The 23726-nt window shown below is 39.0% G+C and overlaps 1 protein-coding gene across 1 annotated transcript in view; it reads left to right on the top strand.

The window, feature by feature from the left end:
* LOC104512976 (transient receptor potential cation channel subfamily M member 3-like) overlaps positions 1-22238 on the top strand; it is a gene marked incomplete at its 3' end in the record, with an annotated part of 54885 nt that extends 32647 nt beyond the window's left edge. Inside the window, exons 12-15 of the mRNA XM_010156183.1 lie at positions 8965-9105; positions 14342-14470; positions 16501-16752; positions 22028-22238. Coding sequence (XP_010154485.1) covers positions 8965-9105; positions 14342-14470; positions 16501-16752; positions 22028-22238 — 733 coding nt within the window. The remainder of the gene's footprint in view (positions 1-8964; positions 9106-14341; positions 14471-16500; positions 16753-22027) is intronic.
* Between the last annotated feature and the right edge of the window lie 1488 nt (positions 22239-23726).

The following is a 23726-nucleotide window of genomic DNA, read 5'->3' as shown; positions in this document are numbered from 1 at the left end:
CCCAGAACTGGACACAGTACTCCAGATGTGGCCTTACCAGGGCACAGCAGAGAGGGAGGATGACCTCCCTTGACCTGCTGGCCACACTCTTCTTAATGCACATGAGGATACCATTGGCCTTCGTGACCAAGAGTGTACATTGCTGGCTCAGGGCTAACTTCCTGTCCACCAGCACTCCCAGGTCCTTCTCTGCAGAGCTGCTTTCCGGCAGGTCAACCCCCAGCCTGTATTGATACATGGAGTTATTCCTCCACAGCTGCAGGAGCCTACGCTTGTCCTTGTGGAACTTCATTAGGTTCCTGTCTGCCCAGCACTCCAGCCTGTCCAGGTCTTGCTGAATGGCAGCACAGCCTTCTGGTGTATCAGCCACTCCTCCCAGTTTGGTATCATCAGCAAACTTGCTGAGGGTACACTCTGTCCCTTCGTCCAAGTCATTGATGAAGATGTTAAACAGGACTGGACGCAGTACCGACCCCTGCGGAACCTTCTAGCCACAGGCTTCCTGATAGACTCTGTGCTGCCGATCACAGCCTTCTGAGCTCTGCCATTCAGCCAGTTCTCAATCCACCTTGCTGTTAACTCATCCAACCTACACTTCCTAAGCTTACCTGTGAGGATGTTGTGGGACACAGTGTCAAAAGCCTTGCTGAAGTCAAGGTCGACAACATCCACTGCTGTTCCCTCATCCACCCAGCTAGTCACGCCATTGTAGAAGGCTACCAGGTCGGTCAAGCATGATTTCCCCTTGGTGAAACAATGTTGACTTCTCCTGATAACCTTCTTTTCCTCCAGATACTTGGAGATGACATCCAGAATGACCTGTTCCATCACTTTTGATGGGATGGAGGTGAGACTGACTGGCCTGTAGTTTCCTGGGTCCTCCTTCTCGACCTTTTTGAAGACTGGAGTGACATTGGCTTTTCTCCAGTCCTTAGGCACCTCTCTAGTTCTCCAGGATCTTTCAAAGATGGTGGAGAGTGACTCAGCAATAACATCTGCCAGCTCTATCAGCACTCAAGTGCATCCCATCAGGGTCCACGGATTTGTGTCTGTCATGGTTGCCTAGCTGATCTCTAACCTACTCCTCCTCAACCAAGGGAGAGTCATCCTTACTCCACACTATGTCTCTTACCTTCAGCACTGGGGAAACCTGAGGGCCAGCCTTGGCAGTAAAGACTGAAGAAGAGAAGTCATTCAGTATCTCCCTTTCTCTGTATCCTCTGTCACCAGGGCACCCTCCTTATTCAGCATGAGGCCTACATTTTCACTAGTTTTTCTTTTGCTGCTGATGTACTTGTAGAAGCCTTTCTTGTTGTCCTTAATGTCCCTTGCCAGATTTAATTCTAAGTGGGCCTTAGCCTGGCTCATTGCATCCCTGCACACACTGACAACGTTCCCATATACTTTCCAAGTGGCCATTCCCTTTTGCCACATTCTGTAAGCTTCCTTCTTCCACTTGAAGTTTTCCCGAAGCTCATCCATGCAGGTCGCCTGCCTTCTCTGCTTGATTGCACACTCATATGGATGCTCCGCTCTTGAGCTTGAAGGAAGTGTCTCTTGAATATCAGCTAGCCCTCTTGACCCCCCTCTACCTTCCAGAGCCCTAAATCACTCTCACTGTTGCAGCAGTGCATCATAATGCTGAAGCATCCTGTTGTGATGCAGTATCCTCATATTTTGACTCAGTTGATGCCACCCTGCCTGAAATAAATTCATGCGCTTTCAGAATTGAAAGCACTCAGCCATGATAGATGAGTGGGCCTCTCTGGTACCAAAGTATCTTGCTAAGTGTTCCTTTGGATGGAAATGCCCAAAGAATCATAAAGTTAGAGATCATGTGTTTTGGGGTTTTTTGGTTTTGGTTTTTTTTTTTTTTTTTCTTTTGGTTAACTTTATTAGAGGGCAAGTAAGTGTGCAAACAGACAAGAAAAATTATGAAAACATTTTTCAGAATTCTTTATGATTTTGTGGTCATTGCCTCTTATGCATACACACATGCACTTTCCAGTTCAGTGTAGTCATTAGCAAGCAGCTAGTCAGCTCAGTCCTTACTAAGAGCTTCTGCAGCGCAGCAGAATTGTGTAAGGGAGGACTTGTCTATATTAGTAACGTAGGTTTAGACAAATAATCTGCACCACAAAGAAAATCAAATAGTTAAAGCTCTGAAAACGATACGTTACCTACTCTCAACCCTTGTTCTCAAACTTGTTTGACACTTTTTTATTATGATACAAGCTATTGGACCTGCCTTAGCTTCGTTTGTTTTGCTTTTTTTGGGGTTTGATTGTAGTGCCTTTGAAAGCCTTAAAACTCATCCCTAACTGGTCAAGGTCAGGATAGAGGCATAGAAGTAAAAGAGATTTTCCTGGTTAATCAAAAAAAAAAACCAAAAAACCCACAAACAAACAAAAAAAAACCCAACTCAACCCAAAACAAAACAAAACAAACAAAAAAAAACCAACCAGCCAAAAAAACCCAAAAAACCAGACTGTTTCCCACAGGCAAACAGCAGGAGCTGCTCACAGGACCCCGTCTGCAGGCAGGCAGAAGGACCTGCCTACAGGACCCAATATGCAGGCAAGCCGAAGGAGCAGCCCACAAGACCCACCTACAGGATCCATTTGCAGGCAAGAACCTGGCCATTGGGAAGGACCAGAAGCCAGAATAGCAGCCATGGGGCATTCTCCACTTATTAGCTATTAATTATGATTTACGCTCCCTGGCACTCCCACTTAAGAAGTGCCTATTCAAATCAAATAAGCACTTTGCAATCTGCTTTTTTGGCAATGGGGAGAAATTTGGGAAGAAATAATTTCCATCTCTCTGCAGTTATCCCAGTTCCTGGTTTCTTTTCTACAATACTGTTTCCTTTTTACCTTCTGACTCGTGCTAAAAGGAAGTGCTGAAACTGTTTTTCCAGAACAAGATGTTCTCTTCTCCCTTCTCCCTTCTCCTTTCTCACTTCTCCTTTCTCCCTTCACTATGCTGCCAGTCCTATTGCTCTTTCCTGTCACTGACTCTGCCTTGAACTCCTCAAATTTGATGCATAATTCTAGTGAAGTTTAACACCCTTACAGCTTTTTCTATAAGAACCACTTCTGTGGAGTCCAGCAAGTTTAGAAACAACATGTTTGGTACACTGCTGATGACTTAACATTTCTGCATATAATCTATATTATAAAACACAGCTTCTTCACTCAGATAACATTCAGTGGTGAGGAGAGATGATTTGCTCGCAAGGAGACCTTTGCATAGATTTCTGTGGTTTGGATGCTGTAGCCAGTTATATTTAGTCACGTCCAGCCACCATGTCAGTGGGAGTGTTCCTACCTGACGTGTTTTAAATATAAGAGAATATTTTAGATTGAATTTTTGCGTTGTTCCAACTTTAGTCTAATGGTCTGGTGTAAGTTAGGTTGAGTCTCCTCTCCACTGATGAAAGGTTGCCTGCAAGACTGTTAGAGAAGTGCCTTTGTGAAGCTTCCCTTTAGCTACATTTACATTAAGGATACCTTATTCATAATTCATTAAGATTAGTAATTGATTGTGATGTGTTATCACAAATGTTTAATAAACTGCTGAACTCTGGCTCAATAGATTAGGCACTACCCCCAGCCATAGCTTGGACTATTGTATTCAGAATGACCTGCATATTTCAGGACAAACAAATATTTTTTTGTGAGTACTACAGTTTTCTTTTACTCATTTACTTAATCTGCATATGATTGTTTAAAATATTTTCAAATTTTTTCCATGGTTTGGGTTTCTGAGCTTTGTATAGCTTAAAGCTTAAACAAAACAAATTGATGAACTAAACATGATTTTGATCACCTCAGAAGTCCATTTCTGACAAATAAGGTGTCATCCAAACAATCTGCCTAACTCTATTTCTAATTATTCCCAATGAATACTTCTTAAATATCTGTATTCATAAAATATTACACCCCTATGCATTTTTGTAAAAGTACTGCTAATATAAAGAGATCACATCTAGTAAAGGCCTCTTCACTGTTTTTTAATGAAGTCTTATGTGTCCTGCACTGCTAAGCCCAGGTGACTAGCGGTAGGCTAAAAGAGTCAGTTTCTTCTTCTGGACTGCACTTGGGCAGAGTGGATGAGGTGCAGGGCCACAGTGATTTTTGTGCCATTTTATATCTTACTTGCACAGAATAATGTGATTACACAGACTACAGCCACAGTGAAGTAAGTCTCCACATGGGTGCATCTGCATGCGAGTATGTATTTGTTTTATATGCCTCTTAAAGAATCTGATGGTTAACTGAACATTTGGATATACCATAAAGATGTAATATTTATTCACTGTAAACTACTTGTTACACACACCTGCTTTTAACTTTATAACGAATATGCTAGGCACATATTTCTTTAACACCTAAATGCTGGGAACAGATTTTCTTTATAGAAGCTACTCACAAAAACCTACATGAATACTGCTCTCATCACCACTCCCTCAGCACCGTGGAATATACCACAGTTTGTGTGTGGAGCTGCCAGTTCTTAGTCCTGAATATTAAACATAGGGGAGTAGAAGGGCATGAAAATCTAAAGGCCAGGGACACTTTGTATTTGCGCAATGTCCTGACCAGGGCATGAATTAGTTGCTGATTTTTCAGTCAGTCAGAAAGTCCAGCAGTGTACCCCACTCCCAAAGTAATGCTAATTCTGGAAACCATAACTAGGAACATTCTTATCCCTTGTTCATTGTTTGTGTATGAGTTCCCCAGTAAATGGTTTTATTTCAGAATACAGAATAACTCATCTAAGTCCTTTAGAAGATTTTTCAGTTGTTTTTTGTTCATTTTATCCTAATTTTCCATATCAGTTTGAACTTCCATGGGTATCACAAAGAGTCTGAGTTAGAACTTTCTTCAGCTGCAAAGCTAGTTTCTGTTGGTCTCTGAGCTCACATCATCTAAGCTGTAGTACCTATGCTTAGCCTTTTCTCCATGGCAAGAACTAACCAAATATTGTTGGTCACTAAAAATAGAGTTCTTGGGATAAAGAAAGGTTGAAGACTAGTGTCCTTGTGCCCCTGACCCATTCACCCGCCCTGCTTGAGGATGGCGCTCACAGCATCTCGCATGCCAGCAACAAGGCACCCCTTCAGCTCATCTGGAAAACAGCAGTGGGAGATACTACCAGTTGCCATGAGGCAGAAGTGCTGGCTCTCTTGATAAAGAGGGATTGCCCTCCATTTCTCTGGTGGATTTTCTATGTCCTTCACTTGTTCAGCAGCCAGGATGACCGAACTCCTTGTACTTTAGCCCTTGTTCTCTGTATTCACCTTAAAGAACAACTGAAGACATGCAAAATCCAATTTTATACACCTGAAACTCAAAGGCATTAAATCTTCTTTCCTGCCAGTATTTCAAGGCAGAGAATGGTAACCCTAGAATAAATACCATGGAAGAGGTATTCCCGTACCTCATAGGGTGCAATGGGGTGTGTAGAGAGAGGTATAGTATACCCACCCAGCTATCTACTGTTTCCACAGCAGTTCTCTGTGAGTACAGGTTAAGTCTATATGTAGCATGTAGATTTCACTAAAGATAAAATTTGAAGAGCCTATGATCATTCTAGCAGGACTGAAATTCCTGTTATTTAAATATAAAACAGATAAATATATTATAGATCATAAACATATATTAATGTAAAAATGCAAATCCCAAAACTGTTCTAGTTCCCTATCAGTGAACAGTTGAATGGTCCTCAATTGCATAAAACAAAATCGGGGAGGAGCGGGGGGGAAACAACACAGAATCCTGATTAGGGAAATCTCAATGTAAAAACTATGTGCACGTCAATCCCCTCAGGCTAAAATTATGCAGTTCTGCTGTACTTTACAATGTAGTTGATCTGCTGTCCGGTTTCCCTTACTCATGGCAAATCATGGACAAAATTGTGTATTAGAGAAAGAGATGCCACCCACACAGAGCAGTGTCGAGTTATTCTCACACTATTGCTTTCCCTTGCAAGTGAAAACACATTTGTTCACATTGGCATTGCAGCTGTTCTGTTAATAGCTGACTGTTAATACAGTCAGGTTATTTCTGTACGTTTCTCATGTGGAATCTTATCAATTTGTTAATACTGTGATATAATTAACAGTGGGACACAACAGGTCAAATCTAATCCCCAGCCATCTCAGAGCAATTACCCACCTGTAGCATGGGGGAGGTTAGTATTACATGATACAATTAATTCAAAAATAATTATGACAAGATCAAATTACAACATCATTATCAACAGGAAAGCAATAGCAAACAGGAAATCAGCATCCATAACTAAAACATAAATCCAGGTACTGAAAGAGCATTATCCTAAAAATATCCACAACTCACTGACTCTAGTGAGAGCTAAGGGTTTCTCAGAATTAGTAAATTCATAACATTGTGAAGGATTTAAACTCTAAAATAATCCCTTTCACTAAAGCACAGCATTGCTCAATTGTTAAAGCTGCTGTAAAATTCTTGAGCACCAGAGGACAGCAGCCTTGGGAAAAGCTAAGGAAAACCAACACCAGATGCCAGCTTTCCCTAAAACAGCATCAGGAGGCAGAGAGAAGCAAAGAAATGAGTACCTTTTTGGGCTATTATTTTCCCAAAGCATTGAGATCATATTTTTTCCCAAATAAACAACTCCTGATAGAGCTCAAGGAATCACTTTGGTTTGTAGCCTTCAGGTAAGGATACCTGGGGTTTTGGTATGTGTTTGGTATGTATAAAGGTTGTGTAATCTCTGCTACTATAGTTATATTCAGTAAGTCTATTGTTCTTGCAGACTAACTGCTTATGTAGTAAGAATCCTTCTCCTCTGCTTAACAGCCAGCTCATCTATTTAATTTTTTATGAAAATCTTGATAGACTTTTATGGGGTTTCATATGTGCTCTGTGAGAATCACCAGGAGGTGTATTTGATTTTTTTTATATGTATTGTTCTAGCTGCATTTATGGCAATGAACTTAAAAATCTGCAGGCACAGCAAGGTAAAGGAAGTAGGTAACTTCATCAAAGCAGGCTCCAGGTTTAAGAGGATCTCAGCAGGTTAGTTTCAGTGCAGTATACTTGTGTCCTAAATCTTTGTTGTATTTTATTTTAAATGTTCAGGGCAACATCTCTGCATAGCAAATTCAAGAATATAAGGAACCACATGGAAAGTAGTCATATGAGAGAAAAAACTAAATGCATAAATGAAATGAAAGAGAAGTATTGGGCAGGACCAGCTTGGACCATACACGGTCCTAATGTTACAAATATTTACACTAACTAAAAGAAAAAAAAATGTGGCCATCAGTTTATCATTACAAATTACAATTTTGAAGGTCAAAAGACCTATATAGCTCCACATGAGGCCTAGAAAAAGGAAGAAAAGAAAAGATTATGATTTTTATTTTAAGTATGTGATAAATGCACCTCCTTTTCCTTCAAGGTACTAGAACCATATCAAAAAGCTTATCTGAAGCTGTTAAGTATGTGCTGAACATCCTGTTGAATCACAGAGCATAAAAGTATGAAAGTGCAATGCTTTGATCTACTTGTAGAAAAACATTATAGAAACATTTAAATAAAAGCAAGATTGTGCAATCCCTGCATACTTAAATAGGATAGTTGTATCTCAGTTCTTGCAATTGCTTTAACATGCAGGAGTGCCACACTCTAAAATTACTGCCAGAAACTAAATAGTAAGAACTTGCTGAGGGAACAGTGACCTAAAATCCACTCAGCCTACTATTCACAAAAGACTTATTTCAGGAAGAATGTTTAATAGATCACACTGTACTCTAAATACAAAGAAACACTTTCTTTTAAGTATTAATTTCAGTGAGTATATAGTTTAATCACCCCATCCACCTCTCTGCAGTTGACCAAGAAGTTAAGAGTAAACAAAATGTTACAAGGGGTAATGGGTACAAATTGAAATCAGGGAGGTTTAGATTAGATATCAGGAAGAAATTCTTCACAGAGAGGGTGGTGAGGCACTGGAACAGGTTGCCCAGAGAAGCTGTGGATGCCCCATCCCTGGATGTCTTCAAGGCCAGGCTGGATGTGGCTTTGAGCAACCTGGTCTAGTGGAAGGTGTCCCTGCCCATGGCAGGGGGGTTGGAACTAGATGATCTTTAAAGCCCCTTCCAACCCAAACCATTCTATGATTCTATGATTCTATTGTCTTTTTCCTACTAGGCAAAAGTCCTCACTTACAACTGAGAACTTCTTAAGCATGTGCTGGAGCTCTGTAACTCTTCCGGAGCTCTTCTGTGGGTCTGAATTGCAATGGTGACAGCAAGATCAGTCATAACAGAGGCAGTGCATGAGCAATCTGGAACTTCATTATAAAAGTTACAATCATGAAGTGGTTTCAGTCAGAATGATCTTTCAATCTAAAGCCTTAATGCTGCAGTGAACTCTACTGGTCAGTTCTCTACATCCGTGTGAAGTTCATTGTGGGATCATAACCTGTGACTGGCTTCATTGCTTCCAACCCAGCAACTGCCAACTCATCTTTCCCCCTGTTGTTCTTTCTCAGTTTCAGTCTTATGAACTTCTCCTTGTTTAAAATTAAAACTTACTTGTTTTCTGTGTGCTTCTGCTTATTGTATAGAAATATGCCACAAAAACCTGTTGTTAGGTAATGATTTTGCTGCCCATACAGAAAAAAGGAGAAATTTCAATCTACATCTCAATTTTGTTCACCAAAGCTTTTACACTGGTGCTGACAGTTTCTGCCAAAGCTTTGTTTTCTCATTTTAGAAGTATTAAACAACACCTTCTCGGAAAAAAAAAGATAATCTGAGAACTAAGCATTTTACACCTAGCTATGGTCACCTGGTTTTGTCTAAGGAACAAGAACTCAGAGAATTTTGAATAGTTTCCTTTTGAAATTTAAAAAAAAAGTCTTAATTTGTCTTTCACAAAGAAAGAAACACAAAAATGTCCTTTCTTGTAGGCGATGCTGGGACGAGGGAATGGAGGGTCCTCAAGAAAGAAAGAGGAAGAAGAAGTTCAGAGTAGGCACAGACTGATCCCTGTTGGAAGAAAGATTTATGAGTTCTACAATGCTCCCATCGTTAAGTTTTGGTTTTACACAGTAAGAAATCTTTCCTGTTTTATTACTACTCTTTGGACAAGTACTGAAGTTGGATTAAGGTCGTATGTGCATTCCATTGAAAGTCTGCATCTGCATGCATAGGAGGGCTTACCCATAAGTAGTTTAATAAAAATCCTTTTTGGAAGTCAGCTAACACTTGCAAACCTAAGACTTTAAAAGACTGCGGTTTTATTCAGAAAGTTAATGGTAAAAATTTGAATGACTGCATGTGTTTTTCTTCAAATACAGTAATAAGCAGCAGTTTGCTCAGTCAGTACTCCAAGGAATTCCCTATAAGAGAAATCCCAATAGGAGAGCTTCCAAAAGTAAGCCCAGTGGGAGGCTAGGCTGAATCAGGATATTGAATTGTATAATCAGGATATTGAATTGTATAATAATTTATGAGAAAAAGAAGCAGGTAGAGCACAGCTTTTCTTGGAACATTTTTTATTTGTTCTGTTTTGACTAGGCTGCAGAGTGTCTCTGTTTGTGTAAATACCCACAAGATAACAAAGACATGAGTAGTAGCTAACATACTTTTTCAGTGACAAATCATGTCAAATCAGTACAATCTCCCTGTATTATAAACAGAAATTATAGATGGAGCAGAAAAAAATTTATGTCATATATTTTGACTAAAGTAAAATTATTGACTAAAGATAAATTAATAACTGCTGTATTAAAGTTACTATGTGGATACAAAGTGCTTTGACAAATAGTCCTCAAGAGTAGATATTAATTGTTCACTATCAAGCTGGAAGAAGGGATTGGAAAAGATTGCATTAGGGTCTCTCCTACATCAGGTGCTACCTGATATTTTCATTCAAAACTTGGATGATGGAGTTGACATTAGTTATCAAATGTCCAAATTTCACTAGAATGTAGAAAAATTAGTTCAAAAGGTAAAACAAACACAGAAAGCAATCCTTTAGGTCTCCTTGGCTGAAATATTCCACCCCAATTCAGTTTCTGAATCATGTGACAAGTATGGGCTAATTTGAAAGACACAAAAAAGAGCAAGAAAAATGTTTCAAGAGGTCTGTAAAACATGATTCAAAGGGCAAGATTTAAGGAAGAGAGGCTGTATTCTCTGGAAAAAAGAAGTCTGAAAAAGGAACGTCTTCAAATATATATATATGTAAGTAGCTGCAGAGAGGGACAAAGTGGAATAATCTCCAAATCCTTGCTGAATAAGAGAAGAAGTAATGGTTGAAATTGTGGGAATGCAATTTCTAAGTAAGATATTAGGAAACAGTTTCTAACTGCTCTGAGAATTACTGTCATAAACTGTTTAAGGAGGTGGTAGATTTTCTATTAATAGAGTTTTCTAAGTCTGTTTTACCAGAACAAATGTATATATGGTACACTGTAATTAATCCTGCCTCAGCAGCATGGAATTAGCCAGATGATTTCAGGTGGTCCTTCACAGTTATGTTTTCCACCATTCTGCTGGATGCACAGCAAATCACAAAGAATACATACTTCTGTAGATGACTTCTTACAAGAAAAATGGCCTTGCTGTGATCCAGGCAATACGTCTACAGACAGCAGGAACAACTCACACAACAGAGAAGATGTCTCTGTTGTGGACTCTTATGCTATGAAATAGCTCCAGTTCGGCAACTTGGCGTAACTACTTGCTGAACTGTGTGGGCATTCAACATTAATCAAGCCAGTGAATCTAGAAACTGCTCATCAGCAGCCTAATCTCATTATCAATTGCAATATATATTATGCGTAACAAGGAAAGTCTTTACACTGTGAACAGAAAGAAACATCCTGGCTCTCCCTGTTAGTTCAATTCTGAAATGTGACAAAAAGATCAATATTGCATTTCCATTTAGACCTGTTTCTTCAGTTTTATGTTCTGAGGCAGGTCTCAATCAAGGTCACTTAAAGCTGAGTCTTGGCTATACTGAACTTGAAAAGCAAATTAAGGTGGATTCTGGCTGCAATGCTTGATTAGTTAGGTATATGGAGAAACTTCTGGAGACTAAAAGCAAAATAGTTTTCAAATGAGGGTTAAAATTTCACAGTCTATCACACTTTATACCAGCACACAGGCAAAAATACTAATCACAGATTCCAAAAGAAATTCTCCAAATTTTACATTCCATGGTCTAAAATGCAAGAAAAGTGAGTATACTTAAGGAAATTGTATGCCATTAAAAATAATTTTATTGTTCTACATCTAGCTATCTGCTATTACTCTATAGCTATATCCACTTTCATTTTTAAAATACACAGGAGTGGGTTAAATGTGGGATGTTTGAGTAAGTAACATTTTGGCTCATCAGATGAGCCCAAATTATTATCTTTTTCTCAATCTAAAATACTTCAGCCTTTCTCTCTGGTCATGCAGTAGTTTCAAAAGTCAAGTATTCTGTTCTTGTTTTGTGGCTGTTGCATTGAAAACCATGACTCAAAGGTTTCATTTCACAGATAGTTTGAGGAGAAGAGGATGGCCTTCCCCTTTTAGCTACTAGCTTTAGGCTGAGGTGTTAGCAGAATGTAAGAGATCACATTTCTTCCTCTTCTGAGAATGAATAGCTGCAGAGGGAATTGAATCACAAGTAAGAGTCATCTTCTAAACATCAAAGCAGCTTTGCCCTGTTTTGCATTCTGGGACCATCTCCGTTACGATCATTTAATTATTTCAATCAGTGAGAAAAGGATGATAGTCACCCTTTTGAATCACTCTTCTTCTGATACAATTTCCAGGTCCAGATACGATTTTCTGTCCCTTACCATAATGAGTATTTAAGTATTTTCTATAGCATGGGACAACATCCATAGGAGGGCAGGGAGAAACCCACCCTAGAAACTTCTTAGCAGGCATTCCTTTCCCTCGTTTCTTCAGGTACTGCCTTCAAGGGCAAAATGGCAGCTCCTGGTTCTTTGTCAAACTATGAAAAAAAAAACCAGGAAAAAAAGAGTTCTGCTATTTGTGTAATAGCATTTTCAAAGAACCTTGAGTACCAGCATGGGCAGCTGTACTGAGGTTTGACCATAGTGTGGGATCAGGACATCCCCCTGGAAGTCAGCAGCAAGTTACAGGCCTGGGAAGAGAGAAGGAGGGTGCCACTCACTATCTGAAGGGTATGCTTCTTGGGCTAAAGTGGTTCAGTTTCAATATAATTTTATTCTTAAATCAAGATGCTTTCTTCCCCTTCCCTTCCCTTCCCTTCCCTTCCCTTCCCTTCCCTTCCTTTCTTCTCTGTGCTCTTCTCTATTCTTTCTTTTCTTCCAAGCAAAAATTCTCAGAAATTTTCGGTAAAAAAGTGGTGCAGTTTCAATATAAGTTTATTCTTAAATCAAGATGCTTTCTTCCCCTTCCCTTCCCTTCCCTTCCCTTCCCTTCCTTTCTTCTCTGTGCTCTTCTCTATTCTTTCTTTTCTTCCAAGCAAAAATTCTCAGAAATTTTCGGTAAATTTGAACTGACTAAAAAAAAAGAAAGAAAAAAGCCAAAAAAACCAAACACTACAAATGAAAACAAAGAAGAAGCAAAAACCCTTAGTTACACAGAGTGTCATGTGGTTTCTATCACCTTTGTAACCTTATGTCCCTATTATTTTCCCATACAACTTTCAAATGTTCGTGAAAGGCTGATGAGTCAGAAAAAGTTAGTAAGATTTGCTGATATTTAATAATCAATATGATCTAAGAGGAGGGGTGTTAGCCAGTATCAACTGGCTTTTTGCACTATAGTAGAAGGTGTTATTTCAGCTAGGGAGGTGTGCATTCAGTTCTGCCTGCCCAGACATAGTTTCTGCTGACTCAGCTGACACCCTGCATGCTGACCTAAGTCAATATTGCTCTCCATTTGCTTTAGGAGTGCGAAGGGAAGAACAGTCTCTAGACCTGAGAACTGCAATCCATTTTCATGCATAAACTGAACGACAAATGGGAGAATTCCCTCCTCTTTTTTAAGTAGACAAGAAGCAGTGATTCACCTGGCTGCCTCCTCTGTACTGATAATTATGGCCACTGTAAAGAATTCTCTCTAGTGTTGTTCAAAGCAGCAAGTGGAAGAAAAACCAGAACCCTGTGACTTTTACACATATCAGAAGTAATGTTCTCTAACAAATACAACAGGACTATAAATCCTGTTCTGTGAGGTGCTGAACACTCAAATAATCCCACCCAAAAGTCTCAAGCCCCTCTGTGGTTGTTTCATCCTAAGCCTGACACTAGGTACACATCAGTTGAGAGAGAAAAACTGTGTTGAAATACAGATGTATGGAATAAATTTTCTACCACAATGACTAAAATGTTTGTGCACAGAACTGAATCATCTTTTCTCTAATTTAAATGTGGCTTAAGATGCATTTTCTGGTAGGGCTGTTATTTGAAATGCAAGTCAACAGGCAGTTGGATTCTGTCCATCAGACACCAGCCACAGCCACTCACTCTTGCTACAGCCCATGCTCCAGTGTGACACTTGGGTTTCTCTGCGTTTCATTAACTCGATGATGACATTTGCCCATGTTGTCTTTATTTGCTTGACCATTTAGTTAGATTCAGCGTGTAGAAAGAAACTAAAGAAAAAAACCCCTAAAAACTAGAAAGAAACTAAAAACATAATCTACACTTTCCACTGTAGGGCAGAAGGTAGATATATTGGAGAAGTAAAACAGCTATATGGAAAAAATTGCAAAAAATAAAAGGCAAATGAATGAATGACTATGCCTGACAACTTGCTGCAGCAATGGGAGTAGGAGAAGCAATGTTTTGGGGAGGAATCATGGTATAGGTTAGGTCAGTACTACACTGCATAGGAAGACCTGTAGCATCACCTTCTTGGGTCCAGGCAAGGACTGTGCTAAAAGGATTTGGGATGCCAGAGTCTTCCTAGGCTAGGGGAACAGGAAGAAAAAACACAGATGATGGGTGTTAGAGGAGTAAAGGGTGATAGAAGCAGATGAGAGAGAAATCTTCACATAGGTAACCTAGTTGGGCAGTTGGCTTAGTGGTATCAGAGTTCCCATCACTGTGGAATGATCAAGAGGACTGCATTAATACAATTTTGTCAGAGGCAGATGTAGCTGGCAGAGGTGGTGTTTGTGCATGTATTTTGCAGATACTACACAGTATGTGATTTAATGTGAGCTTTTTCAGACAACCCAGAACACTATCTGATTGTTCTTTTGTCTGTTTAACTCTGGTTACAGTGGAATTAGGAATGTCAAATCATGTAAATATAGTGACTATTGATACTCATTTTGTTTCTTTACAGCTGGCATATATAGGCTACTTGATGCTGTTCAATTATATAGTGTTAGTGAAGATGGATCGCTGGCCATCTACACAGGAATGGATTGTCATCTCATACATTTTCACTCTGGGAATAGAGAAGATGAGAGAGGTAAAACCACTCCAACCAAGAAAGACAGAATAAAAAATAAGATTTTTTTTTCATTTAATATCTTCTTTTACTATTTTTCTCAGCATGGATTGTTAAAAATCCAGCATTAAAAAGCCTACTTTCTTCCATTTTAAAGTCAATAATCTTGCTTTTTCTTTCTCCCATGGAATTCCTCTGTTCAGATTTCTGTGATGCACATTTAATAGCATTTGCAAGTATGAAGCAGTCTTCTGACATATTTTAAAACTTGGATATATTCGTTGAAATGTGGCTTAGAAACTGGAGTATGTTTTGGGGAGAGGAAAAGGTGATATGTTATAAGAGAATGCACTCAGAAACATGATGATAGCATGAAAACTGAAAAGGCAATGTTTGAATCCCCACCCCAAATAGAGTTCATTCAAAATTTACAGCTGTTCTGTCTATCCAAGTATCTCATGCAAAGGCTTTAAATAAATGCAGCCATAACCAGGGGAAAATTCAGATCCTATTGAATATTGCAGCATATTTCCAGTAGGAGCTCCCCATTTTAATCTTGAAAATTTTGGCTAATTATGTCCAGCAATAACATGCATCTGCTTAAAGATGCTAAAGCAGACACGTAGAGCAGAGGCAGAGCATTTAAGGTAGTAGTCTATAGGCAAAGTGAAGTTGTTCTGCCATCCCTGCCCCTCATGGTCTGTCCCACTTGCAGCTACCACTGTGCTCTTGTCAGTTGGCCAAATGTGCACTTATTCCACAATGACACCAGAGGCCAAATCCAACCTTGATATGAGTGGGTGCAAGTCCTATTTACCTCAGCTGAAGCAGCATATTTGTACCCCTGGTCTGAATTACCATCTATATTTTTATTTTCTGCAGCAAATGCTTTTGAGGACTAGACTAAAAAATGTTCTTGCAACAGCCACTTGGGCTTCAAAGACAGATTTCAAACACTGTATGGTAAACTCTACATTATAAAAAAAAAGAACAGAGGAAAAGACACTACTTGTGTAGCCTATAATGTGTGTACTTCACTATCCAAAAGCAAAACAATGGCAGTAGCCACACGAGGACTCTGCAACAGTGATGGAGACAAAGCACCACTGGTTCAGTAGGTGGGAGGCTGCTGGCAGGAATCGTGTGTGTCTTTTTTGTCTAATAATCACCCCAAATTGTCCTTTCCACAGGGGTTTATCAAGAACATTTATTGGAATGGGTTTGTAAGCACATGTTGGAGATTGTTCACACAAGATGAGCCTAAAGTCAGTCTGAAAATTAATTATAAGAAAATGATAAGAATGGAAATTGTCTTTTTAATGAACTGTATGAGTCTGTTCAAATGTTCTCAGGCTAGATATAGGATGTTCAAATGTTCTCAGGGTAGATATAGAAAATTAAAACAAACAGCTTGTTAACCCACTAAAAGCTAGGAATTATTCATAGAAATCACTTGAGGAATAGTTTCAACAGTAATTTGGAAAATAATCAAGTCTCCCAAATGATCTTGCAACTAGAATGATGATAAATTCATAAGGTAAGTAATTATTTTTGTGAATTAATTCTCATCTGTGGAAATTAATGTCTAAAAACAGGTCCAACTGGTAGCTAGTATCTCTCTCTGGATTAAATGCTAAATCCAGATCTTTGTGGTTATTATTTCTTGACAGTTCGATACACATTTTAGATTAATTTTCTTGAAATCTACAGCTTCTTTAAATGTGATGATGAAATATCTTTCTATATTTCTCCCTCTGTAAGTAGAGTCAATAAATTTGAAGGCTAGAAATATATATATATGTCTCCTGATTTCCTGGGGACTTTAGAGTGAGTGAGGTTTCTGTTCTTTCTGTTTTAAGTATCTCACACATAGGTACAGACAAGAGTGATTAAAATGGAAGATTTGTCAGAAATATCAGGATGTATATGATAGGAGTCTATCAGCTTGGCTTTTGGCCTGTGTTGCATTTTATGTCTTTTTACTATAGATTACTTGAGGCTTAAATTAAGACAGCTCAGCTCCTTTCCTCTCCATGTGCTCTGTCCTTCAGATATTGATGTCAGAGCCTGGAAAACTGTTACAGAAAGTAAAAGTTTGGCTCCAGGAGTACTGGAATGTTACTGATCTCATAGCTATCCTCCTGTTTTCTGTTGGGATGGTGCTTCGCCTGCAAGATCTGCCACTCCGGAGCGATGGCCGAGTGATATACTGTGTTAACATCATTTACTGGTATATACGGTTATTAGACATCTTTGGAGTAAACAAGTATTTGGGACCATATGTTATGATGATTGGGAAAATGGTAAGAGAAGTTGGTTTTCTTCTGTGTTTTATGAGCATGTTCTTGACTCAGTGTCTTTGGCCAATGACATCACTGCAGATCTATCTGGGGGTTTTTTATGTATTAGCATTTACATGTAGACTAGAAATCAGTGCCTTATTGAATCAAAACCTCAGCACAGACCTCGAGAATTGAGGATTATACTCTCCCTGTTCTGTTAGTTGATGTATTGCTTGTCTTTCTCTGAGATTTCTGCAATGGCAAAGCCATCCATCCTACACCTCTATGCCTCATTTGCAGAAAATAAAAACGATAATTCTCAACTACTTGTAAGGGAGGATGGTTTGTTAAAGTGTAAAAAAAAAAAAAAAAGAAAAAAAAAGGAAAAGTGTTTGGTACATTGAGAGTCTCCGAGAAAGTGTAATAGGTGTGGCATCTTCAACACTTCAACACTGTAGTGGTTATAGAATCATAGAATCATAGAATGGTTAGGGTTGGAAGGGACCTTAAAGATCATCTAGTTCCAACCCCCCTGCCACGGGCAGGGACCCCTTCCACTAGACCAGGTTGCTCAAAGCCACATCCAGCCTGGCCTTGAAGACATCCAGGGATGGGGCATCCACAGCTTCTCTGAGCAACCTGTTCCAGTGCCTCACCACCCTCTCTGTGAAGAATTTCTTCCTGATATCTAATCTAAACCTCCCTGATATCAATTTATACCCATTACCCCTTGTCCTATCACTACAGGCTGTTGTAAAAAGTCCTCTCCCAGTACCAGTTATGATTAAGACTGTGACCTTGCTACACTTTGCTCCATATGCATGTGTTCCTCCACCTCTCCTGTTTATGTGTGTCCTTATAAGATGAAATATAAATTTGCAAAACTGCAATCTCTGTCTCCTGGCCACATTACATGTACACAGCATGGCAGAAGTATGCATAGTTTATGTGATAGTAAATGCATACAGGAGGAACCAAGAGATATTTGCTGCCAGATACATCACTTCACTTTTTGGCTTTTTCTTTTTACTCTTCCGTAGAAATGTTGCATTAATGCAGCATTTTGCTTGTATGAGTTAAATAAAATGGCTGAGTTTACTGATGCATGTGCACATGTCCCTGATATTTGAGTACCTGCACACATAGCTAATATACATGCTTATGTTTTATAGTTATCCAGCCTTGTTGTGTACATCATGACTGTTTCATGCATTCTGGGGTTTAAGATTTATTTTTTAAAAGAGAGAATAAAAATGCCCTTGAAGTTGGCATTCAATAAAAGAACTAAACTGAATATTAACTTTTCTAAATACAAATATTACCACAGTCTGATTGTTATGTGGACAATAATCAGTAAATCCAAACAGGCTGACCATTGTCTTTGTCTTACCATGGTCCTCAAAGAAAAGACCCAGCTACCCCACTTCCTCACCGTCACAGGAAAAGGGGACGTATATGAATGTATGGACTACAATCCAATCTTTGTCAAAATCCAACCTTTGTCAAAAATCTTGACAAAGAAAGAACAGCTTAGTGAAAAAAAAAAAAAAAGAGAGAGATAGAGGGAAAACACAAAAGAAAGTGGTTGTTGAGTATGTCTTGCAAACAGGATTTTGGAGTGTACTACCTTCCTTCAAGGAGGACAATAAGATGTTGATGAGAGGTATTTTGCAGAGCTCCAGAGTACAGGGGTGAAAACACTCAACAGTTTTTGCTGGAGTTTACTAGAAAAGGACAGCAGGACAAGAAAAAGGACAAAAGACCAAAGGGAAAGCATTCCATTATCATCTGTTTCTTTTCTGTCCGCCTGGACTATGTCCCTTCATCATAGGATCTGATGGTCACTAGGGTTGACACAATACACAGTATAGAAAAGTTCTAAAAATCCACCACCCTCCTTCTCTGCTGTATTTTTCACAGGTGCCATGCACAAAAGGTTTCAGAGTTGTGGTGTTAGCAAAGGCAGTCTGAACACTAGACAGATTGGCCATGAATAACAAACTTTAGTAGCCAGTGTTATGGATGGCTGATAGGAGCTCATCTTCACCAACAGTATAAACAGTGGTTTATTTTTATCCTAGCGTCAACACAGAAAGGGAGTGGTTGAAATCAACAAAATAATATAATTTCCATTCCTTTGTCATTCTCACATGTGTAGGACAAATCAAGCCTCACTACACCTTCTGTGGAAAACCAACGGAGGAAGGTCTCTGTAGTCTCAGGACCAACTCAGAGGGTGTTCAATTTAGCTACCAGAGTACTCTGAAGGCATAGCCAACTCTTAAAAGTGGGAAGCTCTTTTATTTTATGTCTTTCTGTTATTTGATTTTCATACCTTATCCAACTTTTCATGAATTCAGCAACTCCAACATAGCCACTTTCCCACACATGCAATGGCCAACTGTTTTAAGTTACACAGATTTGCCTCTTGCATCTGTTTTCTGGACAACTTACTCCCTTGTGTAATGGGCAGCCCATTTAAATCATGCACAGACTTGCCTGGGCATTGCACCTGCCCAGGTACTTACAGTGTACTTAGAGAGGCCCATTACAGCTATTGAGTTCCTTAACAGACCATATTTAACACCTGAGCTTTTATCCTGAGCTTCTATTACAAGTTTTAGACTCAGGAGGAAAAAGATGACTCTTTCCATCTCTCCAGTGTTAAGGAACTTTCTCTTCACCTGCCTCTACATTGTACCCAACAAAACAACTGTAATAGGGTTTGTCTTTTGGCGCTGTGAACAAATATGTAAGTGAAATGAAGCAAGGGGCAGGAATGAGCTTGAGCAGTTTAAATGGAATGGGTGAAAGCAAAGGTGAAGACAGGAGGAGGAAGCTGAATGGTCAAGTTTATTACTATGTACTCTTTTCATTAACAATATATGCTTATTATAACATGCTTTTCTGATCTCTGCATAGTGATGGGCTTACTTCCGTTTTATTTGCGAATTAAATGAAATCTCTGTGGCATGTCAAGAGAGTCAGAGGTACATCAGTTCCATTACTGTGTGGGAATGCCTACATTTTCTTACCTTCTCTGCAAATGAAAAAGGGGAAATGGATCCAGCTTGTTTATAAAACTGCACCAAGAGTTGCTTGTTTTATCACTTTTTTAAATAGGTGGCTAATGAGTACTTCAGAAGGATTGAAATGGCCACTGCCTTGTTAAAATAGCAGTTGATTCTGCAGGCCAAAGGGCGTGATAAAATGCCCATTAGAGTTAGTGTAAACTCACCCATTTATTTCACTGAATTTCAGACAAGCTCCTGAGGTTTTAGAAATATACCCAGTTGAAGGAGGGAAAAGTTAACGTGCAGCTTGAATAGAAATTAGCACTAAAAACTTAATTTCTTGCAATATGAGATCAAACCTGTGTGTTTCCTGATCAAAAGCACAGCAAGCATTTAAGAAATTGTCTTAAATTGGCACTAAATACTCATTATGTTTATTTGCTTGCATGACATTAGAAACAGGTATTATATTACATCATATCATGTTATGTATTTCTACCTGAATTAAAGTTTCATCAGAGAAGAAAGGAAGAACCAAGTTTCATCTCTAAATTCCTTCCCTAAAAGAAGTAAGAACTAAATGTAATTATGCAGCTTTCCCATTTCAGAATACTCTCTGAGGTACAGTGATCTGGAATTCCTCTTCAAACAGGTTTTATTGGGAGATAATGCTCTGAAAACTATAGGAATGTTGGTGATTTACTTGTCTGTTTTTTTAATTTGTTAAGGCATTTATTCTCATTTCTTATGTCCCCAGGGTTGGGTTTGGGTTTTTCTTTTTTCCTTTCCTGCATGTTTTATGGACCTCAAGACCTGTTTTCCCCTGCTTTTTTTCATTTGTCCCAGTTCCTTCTTTCTAGCTCGTCAAGTCTTTCCTGCCCATGCCCTCCCCTACAAGTGTGTTTCTCCTACAGCCTCTCACTCAGTAAATATTATATCTTTTTTTTTTTTTCGTTCCTCTGCATCCCTCTCTTTTCTCTCTTAGATACTTTAACAGTGTTATTTTGATCTCAGGTCTCTCTCCTTGAGCTTTAAAACTGAAGAACCCCTTCAGCAGTGCCAGATCCATCTGCTGCAAATGGGTCCCCTCTTCCACCAAGTTTTGCCATGAGCAACCCTGCTCTTCAGCTGCAGTAGGTCCCCCATGGAGTGATAAGGCCATTGGTTGAGGTGCAGGTTGTTTGCACACCTGCCTCGCAGGCAAGGCAGAATGCAGTTGAGAGAGACTGAAGCGATTAAAACATAAAGGTTAGGGAAGTTTTGGGTCAAGTTTTGGCCAGAGACAAAAGTTGCATCCAAAACTGTTGTAACAAGCCTTATAACGTAAGACCTATAGTAGACCTGCAACGGAAGTTTTTAAAGGGATCTTACCAGGGACCTTACAGGACTCCCATTTTTCTCACATTCATTTTAGGCTTTTATAACCCAAATGCTTTATGCATCTCTGCTGTACCTGCTTGATCCCCCTTGCTCTGGTCTCTGGAGGGTCTTTTCTAGCACAGTTCCTTTTCTGATCTTCAGCCCCTATTAAGCACCTGCTAGGATTGCTGTCCCACTTTTTCCAGGAACATTTTGAGTGGGTAAACACTGTTTGCAGGCGCTGATTAAACATGCATATTCTAATGAAGCCTTCAGCAGTGGAGAGGAGCATCGAGTGTTCATGATATCTCCATTTATTTTTTTTGAAATATGGCCTTCGTAAGACTCCCCAGCCAAGCTGATTTTTAGTCCAGCCAGTATCACAGCTTTCTTTTCTCATGGGTTATCAGTTCCTTCTGTTGCAATAACAGGATGTTCTGCCACCCGTTAATCCTTATGTTAGATGCAGCTTCCTTCTTTTGCTCCAAGACAATGACTACCAGTGAATAAAATAATCCATGTCAGCCCTTTCTTTTAGTACAGTTACCACTAGGTGCCTATAACAATATATCATCTTGTGACCCTTGCCCAGATCAGGCTGCTGATTCCAGTCAACCTATATTCTTGTTCAGGCAACCAATGTGACCAGATGGTATCTTGTATTTTCAAGCCTATTCATAACATTAAAATTGTTCTTGAAAGCAACACTGAGTAAAACCAAGGACACAATAATACTGCTTCACTTCTTTGGAAATGAAATTTGTCATGTGTAAAACTGACTTTTTCAGAATTTGTTTTTGAAAATTCTGATTCTAAGATTTACAAACTTTTTTTGCAGCATATTATAATAGGAATATGGACAAAAATGTTCCTCTAATTCTTGTCACTTACCTCTCTCTTTCTTTTCTTCTCATTACATTCAGATGATAGACATGATGTATTTTGTCATCATCATGTTGGTGGTTCTGATGAGTTTTGGTGTCGCAAGACAGGCTATTCTCTTCCCCAATGAGGAGCCTTCATGGAAGCTGGCAAAAAATATTTTTTACATGCCTTATTGGATGATCTACGGAGAAGTGTTTGCAGACCAGATAGACCGTAAGCAAGTTTATGATTCTCATACTCCAAAGTCAGGTATCCAACTTTGATTAGACTATGTCCTATTAGATCACATGTATGTTCTCAATAAATGTCTCAGGATAGAGGAACTCCTTCATCAGAGTGAATGGTCACAAACATATTTTTGCAGCCTATATTGGGGTGTCAGTTTCAGAACATGCTTCTAGCATCACTTTGAAATTATTTAAACAGAAATCTTAAATAAATAAATTATCTTACATATAAAGAATATTTTAAATGGTTTCTTTTTACTAGTTGGGTGACAAGGATAGCCTCTCAGGTATCCACCATGAGTTTGTTGGTACACCTGAAACATAAAAAGTCACTTTTTTTCTCATCCATTGGTTTGATTTTAGACCTAAATACTTTTTACCAAACTTTATACTGAGCATCAAGTCTAAGTATACTGGGTTACACCTTCAGCTCCTACACCTCATGAGGATTGTGATTCATGAGGCAATGTGATTCCTTTTCTCTGTTATCTACTCACTTCCACCACCTTTACACTAAATCATGTGATGCAATTCTTTGGGAACAGTAAATCCATTATTAGAGTTTTGTTTTATTTATTTATTGGAATGCAAGACTCTGCTCACATCAGTGCAAACAGAATGAAAGCCGGTGTTTCATACGTTATATCCTCAAGATTCATTTGGCTGGTGGTCTTCAGCAAACACTGACATACAATTCATGTTCATAACCCCTATTTAAACGTGCATAAGCCTTGGCAGCATTTAGAAGTGAGTATCTTTTCCAGTGGCAGATGGCATCCAGTAAAGCTCTGTTCAGGATATTTCCTAATCCTAAGGTTTATGGTGTTTTCGTAACTTTTCTTCTACGTGTTCAGTATTGACCAAGTTTGAATGGCAAAAGGATGTTGATTTTTCCTGAGCTGGGTAAAGTAATAAATGTATCTGTATCTCCAATAATCCCCCCAGTTTAATGGTGTTTCAGATGGGCAGATGGATACATAACACATTGCAGGTATTTCAGCAGTTCCATGTTAATTTTTACTTCTTGGTTATCATAGAATCATTACTGTGGATACAGGTGGGTTTTTACATTTACTTCCCCACTTTGTTTTCAGAGGCAGCATGGCATGCAAAGAAGAAAACAAATACCTAAAATCACAGAGCTTCTCACTGAGTTTAACATTCTACCTGATTCCCTCATATTTATCCTTCTCCCTTTTCTTTTCTTTTTAAAAATTCATTTCATTCCAAAGGCATAATAGCTGGGGGTATAAAACATCTTGCTTCAAAAATGTAATAGAAGGATAAAGATTTATACCATTAAACTATTACTGTTTTCACAAGCAGAATTCTGTCTTCTTCTAGAAGTAGCCATTTATTGGTGTTGTACTAAGTAACTATCGTAGTGCAACAAACATGGCTATTGGCTGAATGAGGTACATTGAATGGAATAGGAGAGCACATCTAATCAACACGTGGCTCAGAGGCTGGTGTGAACGGTGAAGCTTCAGGTTCCTTGAGCACAAGGAGG

This window comes from Eurypyga helias, unplaced genomic scaffold (assembly GCF_000690775.1).
Source record: "Eurypyga helias isolate BGI_N326 unplaced genomic scaffold, ASM69077v1 scaffold12297, whole genome shotgun sequence".
Classification (NCBI taxonomy): Eukaryota; Metazoa; Chordata; class Aves; order Eurypygiformes; family Eurypygidae; genus Eurypyga; species Eurypyga helias.
This window is presented reverse-complemented; position numbering and strand designations above follow the sequence as displayed.